The 18812-nt window shown below is 37.4% G+C and overlaps 3 protein-coding genes across 4 annotated transcripts in view; 2 read left to right on the top strand and 1 right to left on the bottom strand.

Moving 5' to 3' along the window:
- Positions 1 to 18812, bottom strand: part of LOC105831718 (acetylcholine receptor subunit alpha-like 1) — a 210755-nt gene that overhangs the window by 23727 nt on the left and 168216 nt on the right. The window lies entirely within an intron of this gene.
- Positions 1729 to 6762, top strand: LOC105832813. Its single transcript, XM_012674083.3, has 4 exons — positions 1729 to 2040; positions 2858 to 3042; positions 6267 to 6383; positions 6630 to 6762. Exons 1-4 carry the CDS (start codon positions 1756 to 1758, stop codon positions 6736 to 6738), a joined length of 696 nt encoding a protein of 231 aa, XP_012529537.2. The 5' UTR covers positions 1729 to 1755; the 3' UTR covers positions 6739 to 6762.
- On the top strand, positions 10448 to 12711 carry LOC105832829. The gene is made up of 4 exons (XM_012674108.3): positions 10448 to 10631; positions 11071 to 11261; positions 11647 to 11757; positions 11946 to 12711. Exons 1-4 carry the CDS (start codon positions 10455 to 10457, stop codon positions 12079 to 12081), a joined length of 615 nt encoding a protein of 204 aa, XP_012529562.3. The 5' UTR covers positions 10448 to 10454; the 3' UTR covers positions 12082 to 12711.

The raw sequence follows: 18812 nt of genomic DNA, 5'->3' as shown, positions 1-18812 counted from the left end.
TAAACTGTTTAACTCTATTATTTTAGTTAAATAAAATTAACATATTGAGTAGGATCAATGGTGATCTGTAGGAATGATAAAAAATAACTCAAATTGAATATAATTCGACACTATGAATTTGACAGTGTTTATTATATATTTTAAGAACAATGCAAAAATTTTTTGCCACCACACACATTGAAGGGCCACGACGATAAACGATTATTTAACATCAACGACGATTCCGAGATTAAATTCAGAAAGTTTCGCGCGAGGCTCTCGACCCATGAATATTCTATATCGGTCATTACATTACTTCCGCAACGTGTAATTCATTTCGGCGCGGTTTCGAATAATTTCACGACGTTTTGCATTAATAAAATGGTCGCCGGACTCTCGTCGATTTATGGTTCATTTCTGTAGAGTGCTCCGACGGAGAATCCGACAGTTGATTTTCTCTCTCCCTTTTTATTTTTTTATTTTCAATGGAAATAAAATGTGCCAAATAATATCTTCGTATTGTAACGAACGTCTAATCGATATGCGCTCGACGAGCATTTTGCATTGCCTCATACGAGCACTTTCCGTTCTATTCATCGGTATTCGTCATTCGTGAACGTGCAACGCGGACTGCTCGCAAACACAAGCACATAATTGTATTTATCTGATGATATTCCGCCGCATAAACTACAAGCTTGTTTATTAATGATGTTTAACAAGGTAGCTCGACAGCCACTTGATATAATACTTTAACTAACAACCAGAAAATTCTGTGGTAATGACTCGGCGCCCGTTGCAAAGTGCCGCGTAAAAGGATATTGTCATCGTCGCGAGAACTGTAAAACCAGCTATATTCTCAACGTGAATTTTTTTCCGTAACTCGACTACGCAGAATACTCCCGCATTACATCATATTCACGCGCGCACGTTGCTTTTGTTGCATCACGCTCGATATAATTTTGCTATATACGTAATATATTTGGTCTAAATTAGATTGCTGGTATGCATCTGATTCGATAATATGCCGCGCGCTCGGCTTTACTGTTGCAGTTATTTTAGCCGGAAATTTATCCCAAAGATAATTAAATTATTGCGGGAACGTTTGCCGCGAGTTCTAAAAACACTGTTTGAGGATAGTTAATACTTGTGCACGTTTTATCCGTTGAACGTTGGTTATTTGTTACGCGAGAAAATTGAAGGAAATTCTTTCGGCGCGTATTATCAGCCTTTTGCAATAAAATGAAATGTTATGTTTAAAAAAATATATACACGTTGTGTTCTGTTATCAATAATTTGAATTAGTTAAAACTTAATCAATCCAAAGGTTTAGTGTAATCGATAATCAATTAAAAATGTTTATTTAATCATTATTCTTGTAGGTTGCTTGACACTAATTATATAATATTGTACAGAATAATATTTAGACAATTGTGTTTAAGCATTAAAGAAATAGTCTTACGTTTTTTAAATGCAAGAAAAGGAAGAAAAAACAGTTGCTAAAGTTGTTAATAGAAATAGGATGCATTTGTATATTACACGGAAAATGTTCGGAGCACTTACGAAATGCATTTTTAGTTCAAACATTTTATACTTTCAATTTTATCTTCCAGTTGCTTAAATTTAATAAAAATTAAGTACCACGCTTTTGTACGAAATAGTTAATTTTTTTTTAAGTTCCCTATTTTTCTCCGTAGAAGTGAAAACAAAATTAAATTATTCTCCATTTGTTCATCGTTAGAGCAGTAATAGAATACCGTTGCTTTTCAACGCAGACGGATGCGGTTCGTTAGCGTTTGTTTCTCGAGAGCAAGCAACGATCGCGTACTCAAGTCCATTCTATCGTTAGGATTAACACTTCAGCTCTGTTCGATGGAAGCGAAAATTTTCATACCAGCAATGCCGATCAATCATCTTCGCCAATTTATTCTGCTGGGCGTTTTCGTGCTTCGTCGTTTTGTAGGATCGACAACGTCGATGACGTTTCCGAATAATTCGCTCCTAAGATCCGGAAGGGACGTTGGAATTAAGTATTTAGTGTTCCCTCAAGGTAGCAACGTTCAAGTAAGATAAACTTTTATTTTACACAGTTCGTATCTCGATAAGAAAGCACTTCGCTCGCGAAAACGGGGCGATTACTACCCTCTTCGCGTCAAGTTTTCGTTTGCGAATTTGTGATGCATAAACTTCGAAAATGTATAGAAGAGTAAACGCACCTGTTACGCTTGCTTCCGAGTCCGGAGTTCCGTTATTAAAATGAAACCATAATCTTTATGCTATGATCTCTCTCTCTCTCCTTCTCTTTTTCTCTTTATTTCTTTCTCTCTCTCTCTCTCTCTTTCGTGTTTTTGCGCGAAACGCGCTAGACAGGTCGAACTTGTGGAAGTTTCACGTTGCGCGAAGTTGTATATTATGACGTAACATAAACTCTCGATATAGTTTAGCTTGGGAAGTTTCATATGCTAAATGAAACGAAACTCGTCTTATGCGTAACGTTTAAAAAGATTCTAATAAGAGGAGCAGCATGAAATAATAAATTTCAATTTTATGAAAAGGAGGAATATTGATCCGTATAATAATTAGTAATAATAATTAAAAATTAATATGTAAAATCTGCTGCCGGCCGAATTAAAACACGCACACCTCGAATTGCAAATAATAAAATAATTCATGATTCAATGTTTCAGTTTCCCAAATTAATTATGATATTTTGGATAATTAATTAACAAAAGTTAATCAATAATCTGCTTTCCTCTCTCGCCCCTCCATCCTCTGTCTCCCTTGACATATAAAACAAACATTAATTCTTATTTACAATTTAGTAATACTCAATTTGGCGTTAACATTCTTCCACTTGTCCACTATTATTATTATTACGTAGCTCGTCTACTGTCTAACCATGACCACGCATTCGAAGCCCCAAGGAATGTTTAACATCGGTGTTACCGCCGGCCTGGCGTGGGAACTACCCTATAGAAATACCGTGCAGTACGGGAAGCCAGCCGAGGTTTATCATCGTCGGAGCAGAAGAGAGCTGTACCGTAAAGTGGAGCTAATGCTAAAAACGTGAGTAAGAAGGCCGGATAAAGACAAGGAAAGACATCATTTCCTCTTCTCGTTCTGTATAAATTACCGACGACTGTGCGCGCGGTGCTTTTATATAAAAGAAAAATCACGTGAATTATTCCAATAATACGAAAATGACATAGAAATTTATTTGCAGTGCGCGACGAGAAAAACTATGAATCGCTATTGCGACGATTACGACATACTTGGCTGTTCGGCAGGAAAATGGTGTATTTTATCATTTTGTCGCGTCTGACTCTATTTCGTTCTTCTCTACTGATCAGATTTATCCTCCTTCTCGAGTGGTAGGTCCTGATGGAAAAATGGTAATTCTATTGAACGAAGGGCGAGACTTATCATGAGATTTTTGTTTCAACGACTTGTCGGGCAAGTTCGCTGCTTCCCGGTTCACGAAGAAAAATAGATCAGACCGTTATTGGAAAGCTGCCTTCTCATCTACGTCGCGGAAAGTGCTTCTGCTTCCTGATGCGAGCCGCCTCTCGTTTAGGAGGAAAAATCATAACGCGCCGAGAGTTTAAAATGGATAGTCATCCGCCGACGTAATCGTTTCTTTTTCTTTCTCTCGCAGCGAGAGAACCTAAAAATTTACTCTCGTAAAGCTTCGCGTTCGTGACTGTAATAAACCTTACCATTCGGTAAATCCAAATAATTCCGGCGAAACGCACGGGACGAATGTATTTCACGGTCGATGAAGCGGCAGGGAAACGCTCTTAAACGGTCACTCGAGTGGCGAGTGGATTAAGCGGTGCGCTTTCGCCACTCGAGGTCGGAAAATGGTCCCGAAGAAACGACGATGATTCAGGTATGACCGACGACGCATTATGCCGTAAAACCGCGGCTCTCGCTGCGGCGTTCTCCAGCGGACATGGTTCGAGGAGCGCTCACGGGCACATTAAACGCGCGGATTAAGAGGCTCCTCGCAATGATCGCAACGTTTCCGGAGCGGTTATTTTGCGTGGTGGAAATGAGATCGAAAACGGTCGGGAATCACGCGACGAACGGCCGTCGTTTAGAGACACAAGGATTCCCTTCGCTCTTTTAATGTAGAATTACTCTCGGCATGTAAAAAAAGTTAATTGAATCGTTCTTGTACAGCGCGATGAGAACACGCTGCAATCGTGGGCAGGCGATTGATTGTCGAATCGGGTAATCGCGAAGAATCGTTGCGCACGTACTCGATTTATTGGAAATCCTTAGTTAGGAAACAATTGTTCCTCTTCGGAGAGTTGTTAGGAGCAATTATATTCGCACCGCGATTGATCGGCCGACAATTTCATTCAAATTGATAACATGTACATATATATTTTGATATAATTTCTAACTTAATCGGATTTTCAATATATATCTCTTAATGCAATAGTTCTACCGATACCACGCTTCGCCGCGTACAAATAAATTTTGTTGCAACTACCATGCCTATACTATGATACATACATATATGAGTGTAAACGTTGAAACTCGCTCGAAATTAGTCGAAATGTTCTGCGAGAGAAGAAATAAGAGAGAATTGCTTCCGCACTGTTTTTGTCTCGCGATACTGCCGAACGCGTTAATAGAATAGAGATTTGGGTCGCGGTTACTGTTTTGTTGTTTGGCCACACAGTACAGGAACTTACAGAAACGCCACAAGGATACGGCACGGAGAAAAATTTATAGGAAAAATTATTATAATAAATAGAAAACGCGGAATTATGAAAGGAAGGAATTATGAAAACTTTTACTATGTTTTTTATCAAATTACCATAGTATTTACACTACTTATGGTATAACTCTTCGAAATTTCTTCTCATGGTCCGTGGCTCCTATCGCACATAATAATTTTTACCATAAAATTTTCTCTGTGTGTTAAATTAATTCCTGGATGAAATATGTACCAAGATGTAGTAATATAACGATAGCTAAAATATTATTAGAAACATATGTTGTTACAATATTGCATTGCAGCAACATTGCGGTAACATATCGTAATATTTTTGCAATCTTGCAAATAAAATATTTTTTTAACCAAATGTTTCTGTAATCTTTCCGTGCTGTATGAGTAGCTACGTCTGAAAAAATTACGTTGCATTACTCGGAAAATGTTGCGTACATGACGTTGCGACATTTTATGCGCACCGAGGGTCGTTTCTTGAATAGTCAAGCTCGCCGTCAAAATTGCGCGGGTTAGCGGTGCCGTGGTCCGAACATCTTAAGACGTTCTCGTCGGGTAATCCACGGAAGTAAAGAGAATCGTTACTCATTCTGATTACATGGGATCGTGACGCTCATCCGTCATTCGATCAAAGCGAGGATCGTTGACAAAACGATACATGTATGGAGAGTACAAACAGCTGTGAGAAAAGAACGTTGTCTTTCTTCCTTATATTTGCCACCAACTCGCTATTTATCTTTGGTGGTTTTTTGCTCAGAACTCTATCAGAATCGTTGATTTATAGATCCCAAGATCTCGCGTCACGTTTCATTAATGTTATTATGGTCCAGTCGACGAAAGCTCACAACGAAATCCGATTTCGACGAACTTTGGCAATTCGGATATTAAGGAGACCGAATTCCAGTGGATTTGTCCCGTTAAACTCTGGGCATAAAATAGCACTTCCGGTCCGTCGATCACGCTCGCACGTAAACTAACGGGGAGAAATTTCCTTCTCCTATAAATCACATCCCGCGCTTTTGCTTAACTCCCACGGATTGTCGGATAGACACGTATTCTACGTTCGCCACGGTGGCAACTCTCAATCAAAATGTATTCTCCCGGCTGACTGCAGGCACTTGCACGCTTACACACCAGTAAAGTTTCAGTTAAGAGTCGAGTCGTGGGGTTAATCCGAGGATGGCAGAAGCGGTGCTTACTCTAATTCAAATTGCGCAGAGCTATAGCCTAATTGCCGGTATTTGCTCGGCGTGGGAGAGGGCACGAGTCGAAGACAGGGAAGGACGGGGTACGGTTGTTTAGCAGGTATATGGTACGGCGAGGGGTAAGGGAGGGCTCATTGTAAACCACCCTTGGGTTTACAGTGGAGCTCGGGGTTTCGTGCCCGTTAATACGCCTCCTCTCTGTCCTCCGGTATTATCGCGGACTTAATGAATAGACCGCCGACTCTTGGCGAGCTCGACAACGATAACGAGAATGATAATGATAAACGATCCTCGTTGCTCCAAATCTTTGTCCTTTTGTTGTACCTTACCTTCTGTCCACGGTAAAGCCAGGGAAAGGACGGCAAGGCCTGCGTCATCAAGGCGATCTGCAAGGCTGCCGGGCGTAGACGTGAAGACATCGGGAAGGGAAGCTTTCTCGAGGAGATTCTGCACGCTATATTTACGTAAGTCGTGGATTTAATCGAAAGGTTTTCTACAGAAATCGAACAAGTTATTAATTATAATTCATTATATAAATTATTCATTATAAGATGTGACACTGCTGATAAAGAAGGATTTGGCAACATGAATCAGATTTTTTTAAACAATATTCTGACATATTTTCCGATCGATTATTATATAAAAATTGTTAAAAATCTTAGCTGTCAATACAATGGATGTTGGATAAAGTGATGAATTAATGATTGTAGTCTGCCTGGAGGATTGTACGACATCGATCCGATGACCGAGTACGAGCGAACATACCACTTGGGTGAGAATTGTGACGAGGTGCACGCCAAGTGTCCAGATGTCTTCTGAATTGCTGCAATCAAGCGTGATCTTACGCATGTCTTACGCAGGCACGGAACGAGCAGCTTACGAAGAACTCCCTTTTCCGGTCTTTCAGATGATTAAAGCGCTTGAAATACTCCCAATGACAATCAAATTTAGACTAAGCAATAGATATTATTAAAATGTTTATCTCAGCGTAGTAAAACAACTATGAAACTGATTATAATTATGGCAAAATACTAGCAAACGACTTTTGAAGTTATAATTTATTCGAATATAAGGGTAAATGCTTTATTCATATTTCCAAAGTTATTGAAAGCTTTTGTTTTGTAATTTCATTTAATTATCTGAGAAACTGTCGATAAATAAATACCATATAAAAAAATAACACAAAATGGCGAAAAGCTAAATTTAACACATAATACAATAATGTATTTGCATACGGTTTAATATTTTCAAATGCACACTGAAAAAAAGAGTCTTGTTGAATCAACTGGAATTGAACTAACGGTTCAGATTTCTAGTTGATCTGCCCAGATTTCCAATTAATTCAACAAGAATTTTTGTTAAATTAATTAGAAATTTGGTAGATTTAACTAGAATCCGAACCGTTAGTTCACATTCCAGTTATATCAACCAAATTTTTTTTTCAGTGCATTAAAAAATTTTTGAAATATTAAACTATCAATCGTATCTGTCATGAATTTTATTCGTCGTAAATTAATCTACTATATATAGACATGCCTCTCTCATTTTGCACAGCTTGCGAAACAACAAGCTGTAACCTTTTAGGATTGAGGCGTCCCAAGTAGCTGCTACGCGGTCTTTTTGGTTGAGAGGAAAGGAGGCAAAATATCGTGGTGTAAAAGCGAATAATAGTAACCGTCGCTACGTGATGAGATCGACAACAATGTCGACAACAATGACGTTAGCAATTCGAATTATGTAGTCGACGTCGTTCTTGGAATTTCCTCGTAACTACCAAATTGCTCGGATTACAACAGAACTTTCAGCGTAAAGGAAAGAGAGAGAGAGAGAGAGAGAGAGAGAGAGAGAGAGAGAGAGTCTTCAAAGTGCAAATTACTGTGTACCTTATGTTGCAAATTATTCATTTTTCAACAAATATTTTCGAATCATGCCAATGTAAGAACTATTTTTCTTGATAAACTGTGAGTTTTTGTAGATACGATAAATGAGGAAATATTATTCTTCATTTAATTTAGTATAAATATTTAGCAGAATTTCATAAAAATTCTCCTTCGGAATTGTACAACGAACCGATCGATGCCAGGAGTTGTTTCGTCGAAACATTGTCTTCGAGGTAACGAGTGTTACAGATTCCTTGGATAATTTGACGTTTCCCCAACGAGAAATTAATGCTTTCACCAATACACGTGTGCCTTGCGTAATCTTGCGAAAAGCCGCTATCGACGCGCGTGAAGTTTCGGGTAGATTCCACCGCAATGATACAACGCGATGTCAGTCTCAACGTTCCAGGATGGGAGGCTTTAGCTTCGGGGATTACGATTCGCGAATTGACGACGACTCGCGCTAATGACACGCGATGTAAGCTCGGCTACCGCAGCTGACGTTCTCAGGGGGGGAATTGCATTATACGACGGCTTACCGTCACCGTACGGTACAAACACGGCAACGTAATGCAATCGTAACACGAGTCGCGCACTACGAAGGAACACTCGACGGATGTCTCGGTGCCTGCGGAAGCGGTGCATGCCGCACGGTTGTGAGCGACGCGCCGTGTATTATTCCGCGGGTACGCGACCTATTATTGCAAGCTAAACATACGAGTCCACCATCTGCCTGGTTTCCTTAATGCGAGTTAGAATTGTTGCCCGAAATGGACCACGGAACGGCATCACGTTGCGTATACTCGACAAAAATAGACCGCTACGGATATAGGATAGTAGACTTGGTGCACGGCGAGTTCGAGAGATGTTCCAGGCGTTTATCGCGATTAGAGCGTCGAGGAGTCACGAAAGTTCTGTCGCGAGAGAGTCCATAAATCCATTACCGCGCTTATTACGATGGCGATTCTCTCCGCGTTACGTAGCAGTGGCGATTAACCAGAAATCCCAGGAAAAATCGCTCGATTTTAAGTGCCGGATAAATCACTCGGTCTCCCACGTAAGGCTGTGCAGAGTGGCCGGATGGAAGCGGCAGCGCGTCGTTAGATGAAGAAAAGAAAAAAAGGAAAAAAAGAAATAAATTGGAGCAGCGGGAGGGGGGAGGGGGAGGATCGAGGAGATTCGAAAGCCCAAAATGAAATTACCTCGCAGATGGAAGCCGCGAAGATGGTCAGAGAGCACTTGGATCTTTGGGATTGGATAAAACAGGCAGCCCATTCCTGAATATATTTCGCGAAAGATTTACGAAATTTAAAGGCTCTCTCGCTAGTGGCTGCGGTAAAGTAAAAGGGAGAGAGGGAGGAAGGGAGGAAAACGGAGAGCCGATGAACCTCTTATAAAGAACAGCCGAGCTTTTCGTGAGATTTTTCAAGATTAGCATGGAAAAGCCGGGGGACAGCTCCACAATGGGGGACAGCTTGTCAGATTTTAATGGCCTACGAGAGACCCGGGAGAATTAATGTGACCTATCTTTCTCTTTCTTTCTCTCATCGTCGAGCACGATGAGTGCGAAAACGCCCGGAAATCAGTACCAATTCCATCGATAAAAAATTTATTTATGAAGAAGTTTGTGATATTATAACGAGACACGCGAATTTCACCTTGACGTTTATTGAAAGATTCCATTATTTTTTCAATCCATCTTTTTTATCATCCGCGTTAATTGCCATAAAGTTGTAAAAGATTCTCTTTTACATTGAAATATATTTCGCAAATGCTTCGTACATACACATGGCGAGATATTAAAACTTGACGAGGACTGAAATTTATTCTGCACGTTGCCACACACTGGAAGGATATCTTACCGCGACGTAAAATATGCCAGAGCAAAACGTATATGTAGTTCACGTATGAGATAGGGACATATACCTTATCATAACTGCGAGAGTCTTCCGCACGCGAGCTTGCGTATACGACTGAAAAATTACGAAAAATTTAACTCACGTTTACGTGACTTATGCATTAAGAACAATTTTATGTTCGAAATGGAGCGTGTCTCGTTTGCTGTTGATTATCGTATGTATTCATAAGTCAAATTTTTCATTGTTTTCTTCTTTATGACTGGTTTCAAAAATTCACGGCCAAAATTTTTAATTACTAATTAGAAAAAAAGAATAAATGTCTTTGTAGTAGGGACTTTGTAGTATTTAAAGGTTAAGAACTTTTAGGTAGTACTTATTATGTAGTTAAAACATCCTAAATAGATAATGATAAAATATTATAATATGATTAGTGAAACTGTCATCATATGTAATGACTATCAGGTTGCTACTTAAAAGTCAATTACGGATAAGTACTCTGGTAATATGTTAAGTTTTCTTAAATATCCATTTGTTGATGAATTAGATCATTTTTTTTGTCGAGGCAGACGTGACAATTCGCGACGCAAACACTGGCTCGGCGGCCGAGCGTTGCCATCCCGTGGCGAGTCATTGCCCGTGTACGCGTTATGTGAGTGCAATATTTCGACGTAACCGCGAAGGATGTACCCGAATTTTCTGAAAATGCTCTCCGTCCCGTAACCTCCCGGGAGGGCTGGCCCGAGGTTGCGCGCCGCGAGAGGGAAAATCGTGATTTTCACCCGGATAATTCCGAGAAATGAGAGCCCCGTGGCCCGTCCTGATTCTCGCCGTGATCCTGGACCCGTTGTTGCTCCTGGGGGAGGCGGTATGTCACCGTAATGACACCAACTTAAGTGCCGTTGGCCAAAGGTCGGGAGAGACCTTGTCCAGACGTAGACGGGAGCTCACTTTTCCAAAGGGAAGCGCTTTCGTGGTGAGTCAGACATCCGGATGTTCGCAATGGGTGGCAGGGGAGGCGAAGGAGAGGATACTATCATCTTTTGTTACGCTGACTTTTATGAGGGTGTCATCACTTGCCCTGCGGAGGTCGAGACCGGTTAAATCAGTTAGACGAGTGGAGCTCTTCATTTTACCGCGATAACTGGGCTTTTATCAGAAAGCATCCTGAAAGTGGACGCATTCTATTAAAATTGCATTTAGTCGTACAACGTATAAAATTGTGAAATACGCGTATCGCCTGTTTCCGAGTTGGCGCGTGTGCTTTACTTATTAAAATTTATTACCAAATGTAAGGAAAATTTTTCCTATACAATCCTTTTTTTATTTAAAATCGCTTTCGTCGAATCTTTTAAAAATTACAATTATTTCATGTTCTGTATGGCGAGTATATGTATATGGAACTGCTTATTTAGATGACACTGAGCCTTCTAAAAGCAATTCAGCTTAACGAACCTAAAAGCTGGAACTTAGATCTGGAATTTGATACGATTTGGCCTATACCTAGTCAGGAAGATTTGAGGAAAGTTGCGATCAGAAAGCCATCCAAACTAAAACGGCGACACAGACGTGAACTCTATGCCAATTTGGAATTAGCGTTGGACAGGTAACAAGAAAATTATTTATATTTTATTTAATTAAATTATTTTATAAAACTACATTTTTTTAAAATTCGTAAAATGTCATTGCAAATATACGCCAACATAATTTTAAATGTCCAATAAAATATGCAAGAAGAATATTTTTGTTGTCAAACTACTTTGTAAAAAAATAGAGATGTTCAAGATAAAGAGATAAACGAGGGAGGTTTTCGCAATCTTTTATGTGATAAATATTCAAATATTGATTTTATAATTAAATTTTATTGAACATGCATTAAACATTGTAAACATATTTTAATATTAATTGTATATCTGCAAACATTCCAGAAATTTGACCTGTATTTTAGATTAAACTTAATTAATTAACATTGATTGTGTTATATACTTCAGTCGAAACTTGCCGGGACGATTATGCATCTTGCGTACAATTTGCGAGGCGGAAACGGTACTAAGTCCTCCGGGATTGTCAATTATCGAAGATGCCATACGGATTATTTTAAGGTAAACGTATTTTCAATGTGTTAAATCAGTATTAATGAATTTTGACACTGGCACACTTTGTACAGTCTACTGAACGACTGTAATGTTAAACTAAAATATTACAATGCATTAAAATAAATTTAAAGTTTGCTGTAATGTTAACATTCTAATGTTTAACATCTAAAATCTTATATGCTTGTATGTTTCAGGAATTTTGAGGATGTTGATAATTATGATTGCTATGATCTCGCGTATCGAACGAAAGGTGATTGTGAAATTGTTTATCCATGTCCATTCTCGTTGTTAAAATTATTGTTATACAATTTATATACAGAGGGAATATGAGAAATAACCGATTAAAAAGTCAAATTGATAAAACTCGTATAAATTGTATAACATAATCCATTACAAGATTTCATATTTAATTAGAGTAGTTTTTGTTATAGGTGAAAAATCTGTGATATTCTCGATATTGCGTGAATAAATATTAAAATATTCAAAATGTATACATCAAAAATCATCGATAAAATACAATAAAATAAAGTGAATCTATGAAAAAAACGAATAATTCATTCCATCTACACTCCTCTGTAATTTTTATCTGACATATCTCAAAGATATTATCAAATAATTGCCAAATAAAATAATTGCCGTTAGAAGCTAATTCTAAAAATATGCATTCTCTTTTGTGGCTCTAATGAGCCACAATTTTGGTCAAGCGAGCATTTCAGTTGAAAATTTCAAATTATATCATTTAGCATTACACTAGTGTAATTAAGCGAACAGCGCTTGTTATTATTAGTTCACCAATACATATAAAGTAATAGAATTGCTTTCATATTTGAAATTATCTTGCTGATATGCTTTTATTGTTGGCTTTATTATTTCAAATGCGTGTTGCCACTGATAGTTGCGTTTGAATTTATAACTGTCCTCTCCTCATAAATAACTAAGTTTCTATTTCAGTGCTTACTAATTAATTAGTCTGATAGTTCCATAAGTTTCTATGATAATATTGACGTATCCAAATTATATGTAAAATGAATCTTTTGCGGCTTAATCTGTTAAACATAAATAATATAATAATGATAGAAATAAACTCTATCCAGGTCTCTATATTTTTAAGAGATGCAATATAAGTATTATTAAAATATGCACATATGTTTAATCTTTTTAACAGTTTAACGGAATTTGTGATTTTGTTTTAATTTACTTTATTGTAATCTTTGAGCTCAAGATACTTGAGCTATAAATAATCTTCTATAAGTAACCTTTTTTTAACAATAAGAAATTTCTCTACCTCCAAAGCGCAAAGTTTTCAAAGCACGGTTGCGAATTATCGGATAATTGATGCCAAGAAATCAATGGAAACGAAAAAATATTTAATCGGGAAAAATCTTGCCGCAGTATGATAAACGCCCTCAGATTATATACGAATTTATGAGATATGGAAATGTATGTGTACGGGAAGAGATACTCGACACATATACATACACACAGACGGTATAGCCGGAAACGTTAATCGCACTAATAGTGGCGGCAATATTTTACGCTCACACCTAGCAACGTGTTCGGCTCTTAAGCCGTTAATCGTTTGCTAAATAAAGCCGGAGGAACGGGAAGTCCGTGTGCGGCTGGACGTTAATGAATTCGACAATGTTGCGCTCTCGCCTAACTGCAATGATAACGGTCGTTCCGGGCCGGGCTGAATCGGACCGAGAGATCATTCACCGGGTAACTCTCATGGACGAGCACCGCAGGAGATCGAAATAAGTGAGCAGGTGAGCCCGAGGATATCCGTTTAATTCTACCATTGGCCAGTCGGCCGGCCGGCTGAAATAAAACAGCTCGTTTCCATTCCATTTTCGTTTGCGCCCACGATCGCGGAGATTCCGGATATTGGCCGGAATAATTGGCTGCGGAACGTGTGTCTGTTGAACTCGCGTATGATCGAACGGGGCTTGCGGGAGTCTCGTAAATTTACATACTGATATTTAACACACGGGGGTTATTTTTTCACGCGATGTTTTCAAATCGTGATCGGTGTTTGCAAACCGTATTGATTTTCATGAAAATCGTAAAGTGGAGAATTGCTGAATATGTACTGGTCGTCTAAATCATAAGTCATCAATATTTTACTTAATATAAGAAACATTTAGTGACATATAAATATAAAACAAATAAGAAATGAATATATATGTAAGAATTTAACAGGTTTTACCTTGTTATGTGCCAACAACTTAAAAAAATATGGTCAACAACTGATGTTAATTTTTCATCACTTTATTTTAATCGATAATATAATTATTCAATATTATACTGAATGTTTATACAACAATTTTTTCATAAAAGATTTATCGTAGAATATTTTACATTTATTATAAATATATATTATTATAAAAGTTAAATTTTTATAAAATTTATCAAATTTCCTTTTTTAAGTCCATTAATAATTTTACAATAAATTATATATTAATAAGAAACTAATAAATAATAAATGATAATAAAAGAAAACTAATAATTGGTATGAAAATATATATTACCTGTAAAAACCCGAGAAAAAATGAATATTAGTATGATCAGATGTAAAAATATATAATTAGAAAATATGAAAAGACTTAATAATATATTATGATCATATATAATTGAATCCAAAATTTGGCGCGATATAATCATATATAATTATAAAAATATATAATTAGATATGAAAAGATCTAATAATATATGTTTTTTATATGATTATATAATAGATATTATAGATGAGAAAGAGATTATATATTATTAGATCTTTTTGTATCTAATTATGTATATTTACATCTGATCATATTAATGTCCATTTTTTCTCGGGAATAAATTCAAGCTTTATTTCATCGTCCTTATCCTTTTTCATTATTTTTATTTATTGATTATTAAATATTTAGTCTTTTTTCAATAAATTATCAATAAAATAAATATAAGCAGTTCTAATAAAATAAATTAATGATTCTTTATATCTTTAATTACTTTAATTTATTAATTCAATATTAATTCAAAGGAAATATGGTTTAGAAGCTTCACTAGTACAATTGAGGCTGTAGGCGACTGGTTGTCTGAATTGTACTTTTTGTTATGTAGCTAAAGACTCATAATAAATTAATTTGTTATTGTTGAAAAGTGTACTCAGTGTAGTAATAGTTAGCTGAAATTCTAACAGTAAGCTATAATTTCCAACGTTCATTGATGTATAAATCCAAATGAGGAATGTAAAAAAAATGGTACGCATTTGGTAACTTTTCCCTATATTTAATGAACGGTATATAATTTATATTATTAATGTATTACTAATATATTATTAATGACAAATTAAATTAATTAGAACAATTTAATATTCTTATTATTTAGTATTTAAAACCTATTCTTTCATTCAGCGTTTTATCGAATTGCTTCGATAAAGTTGAATCGATATCGAGTTTTGCTCGAATAAATTTGCAGATGAAATACGTCAGGCGTAACAAAAGACGTGACGTTTCCGATATTCGATGTAGTCGCATGGGGGAACGGAGGAAAAGAGAGTGAATGACGATGAAAAAGAAAGTTTGTCAGATACGTCGATAATATGAGGCAACCCCCAAGCCGATTACTCATGCTCTTGTCATACGGAAGATCAAACGATACAACTTCTTGCTTTTATGTAATTTTCGCGCTAATACATTTCGTTAATTTCATACTGAAGTTCTTCCAACAAATTCAATTCAGCCAGCGCGCGGTCTGTTAACTGATTAATCATAATCTATTTACGAGGCGGTGAACCGCGCGATTACATTCCAGCGATATTGCTGGACGGATTGAAGAGCGTATTTAAGAGCAACGCTGGCATTTATTAACATCACCCTTAAAATTCCCAACGGCGGAAAATCGGCGCGTGCGTCCAAAGTTGCTGAGACACGCCCGCGTCCTAAATCGGTGCTGAAAACGCATACCGTTGAAACGAGACACCGCGGTACATAGCATTCTGTATTCCGTAGGATATTCGTAGCCGTCATCGATCGATCATTTCCCCGTCATTTTTCCATGGTGAGCTAATTTCCTACTTCCTAAAGAGCTTACCGAAGTAAGTTACGAGATATTTTTACAGCGGAGGATCGGTCTCCCTCGTCCTATGAAGGAAGTTCTATTTGCCTCACCGTTACATGAAAATACTCGGTCAACCCTCGTCGGACGCGCCCCCGCGACCACGATCGAACGATTTTCTCGGACAATTTCCTGCCGTGGGGAAGATTATGTCAACGATATCCGCCGCAGAACTCCGTGAACTCTCGCGCGTCACTCTCGATGTTTTTGGCACGTCCCGGCATAGAGTAAATTAATAACTGCAGTACGGAATATCCGAACGATGTATACATATATATCTTTGAATGTTTCCTCGTATATATATCGGACGACATATAAGCCTGGGATTTATTCAAACTGATTATCCACTCATTAAATATCTATAGAACATAATGATGCTTGATCTCTTTATAAGCTACATATTATAAGCGCGAGGATAATGTTTCAATTTAATCGCTTTATATACATGTAGATTCCGGCGCAATGTAATTATCTCTTCAGCAAATATTGCGTACTCAGTCTCTTAATCCATTATACGCTATTGTAGTTGTAATTTCTGATTTAGGGGAGAGAGTTGCGTACCATTTAAGTTATTTTTCATTATGTTTCTCATTTTGTACTGATTTGTATGCAAATAAACGTTGGAAGTTGCCGTAGTTCTCCTATTGAAACACGAACCGTTAATATTTTTTTTTTTTTGTAAACGCGCGTTTCGAACTTTATTACCGCTCCAAGCGTTATGTTTAATCTCATTTTACCTGTTAGGTGATGCGCGATTATTTAAGATGCAACGTATGATTATTTGAAATACGCACTGGTCAGAATTAATTTGCACGACGTTATTATATGTATTTGCCATTTTATGTATCGTCTGCAATAAATTCAAAACGAGATCAAGGATGGAGCACTAGCGGATGACATTTCTCGTTGATCAGAATAGATTTTATCGAATTCCAAGCTCGAATGTGATCGAACGGCCGCCACATCTAATCAGACTTGTTTCACGAGATATGGTGAACGGGGCTGGTGAAATTTGACGATATGGACCGATCGATTATTGGTTTTCATCGGATGCCGGGTATTCGATGTATTATTGTATTGGCGAAAAGTCAACGGATCTCAATCCGTAGAAACAGACCGCATCCTTCATATTCTTTGATAGCTCGCCCGCTGAATTATGTGGACGGCGAATCGGACAACGTTGCTCATATTGCAAACTCGCGAAATGTTACAATCATTTATTCATATAAATCGTTAACAGCATACTTCGCAACGTTAGACCCCGCGCAAACGTGTCTCTAATAAAATGATATTTTATTTAAAGTCTGTAGGTCATATTACGAGAAAATTATCGATAAACTGACGTTAACGTACCTACGTCTCCGATGCATTATACGTAAATAGTTTCTCCACGCATCGATTCTCCAATATAACAAATTTTACAACGTCCTACCGCTGGCGACCGTGGTGCATTAATAATCCCGTTCCAATTAATTGGCTGCTGAAGGTGGTCTGCAATTTGAGCGAGCAACGTTTTGGCACGATTATATGCCTGCGCTGAGGTAATAAGATCTATATTGGCAGGAATGTCCGACATAGAGAGCAATATTTGCTGACAAAACAAACGGCGTACATTACGAAAGACACAACGGAAATTGAACATAGAGACACATAAGTAAAAACAGATTGATTCTATTCAATGCTTCAGTCTAGTGAAAATTAAGAAAAAGAAACAGAAAAAGCAGTATTTATAATAACTAAAATGTTAAACTTCATTAAATCCGTTCTTTTTGTGTACCTTTGTATTCATCATGTTTGATTTTTCGGTCTCAAAACCCTTCGGGGTTTTGACAAGACGAGAGAGGTCACGGAGAGAAATGCGACAATATCCTGCCTGTCGTGACGCGGAGCAAAATTCCCTGGGAGGAGAATGCGGATGAGAATGGGCAACCTCCCACAGGATCCACGGGATTCGTGGCCGGAAACGCGAAGATGGTGATCGATGTATAATCACGTGAGAATGTACAATTTTCCTCCCCACGGTGTCTACATGCACCATGTAGCTTTCGTGCAGCGCGCACACGTATTCCCCTGCCAGGAAAGAAACTAATGCCAGCAATTCGGAAGTTTTCCGGGTTAACGTTGAGGAAGAATGGCGATCGCTAGTGCCCTACCGCGGAACGAAAAATTAATTTTGCATTCACGATAAAACGCCGCGCTCTTTCAGGCTGTAAGCTTCTTAACTCTTTATAACCTAAATGTTTTAAGACCTTCCTCTGACACTTCTAAAATATATTTATATTTATATAGTTTTGCTGTGATAGCAAAACCATCGTTGCTACGGCATATTGTTGTGACAGCAAAAAAAATTTGTTATTATAACTAATTTTTCACGATGATCTTTACAACAAAATATGTTTTGTTAGTACAACTAAACGAATTTAAAATTAGTACTCTTAGCAAATCGTTTTGCTGTCCATATAATAACTAATAAAATTTGCTAGGACAGCATAAAATTTGCTGTGCCAGCAAATTATTTTTCTCCATGTACCATATGAGAACTGCGTTAAAATAAATAGAACTGTCAATATTCGACCAGCGTCTCACGTCTAACCATCAAAATTCAAGTTTTCCGGGCAAAATAATTGTTTAAAAAATGCTTTAATTAATTATATCACCGGAACTTTTTAGAAAATTATTGTACGCGTCCGGAACTATATGAGAACTGCGTTAAAATAAATAGAACTGTCGATTTTCGACCAGCATCTCATGTCTAGACTTATAAATACAAGTTTTCCATCAAGATAGTTGTTGAAAAATACTTTCTAAATTTTTTAAATTAATTAATTTTGTCTATCTGAGATGCCAGTTACACCAAATCCACGTGCGCAGACGTATACGCATATATACCTATGTTTTGTAACAAAAAATTTTTTTTTTATTAATTCAATCATCAGAACTATTGATAGGACGTCTCTAAACGATAG

This window comes from Monomorium pharaonis, chromosome 6 (genome assembly GCF_013373865.1).
Source record: "Monomorium pharaonis isolate MP-MQ-018 chromosome 6, ASM1337386v2, whole genome shotgun sequence".
Classification (NCBI taxonomy): domain Eukaryota; kingdom Metazoa; phylum Arthropoda; class Insecta; order Hymenoptera; family Formicidae; genus Monomorium; species Monomorium pharaonis.
The sequence above is the reverse complement of the archived record's forward strand: the minus strand, read 5'-3'. Positions and strand labels throughout refer to the sequence as shown.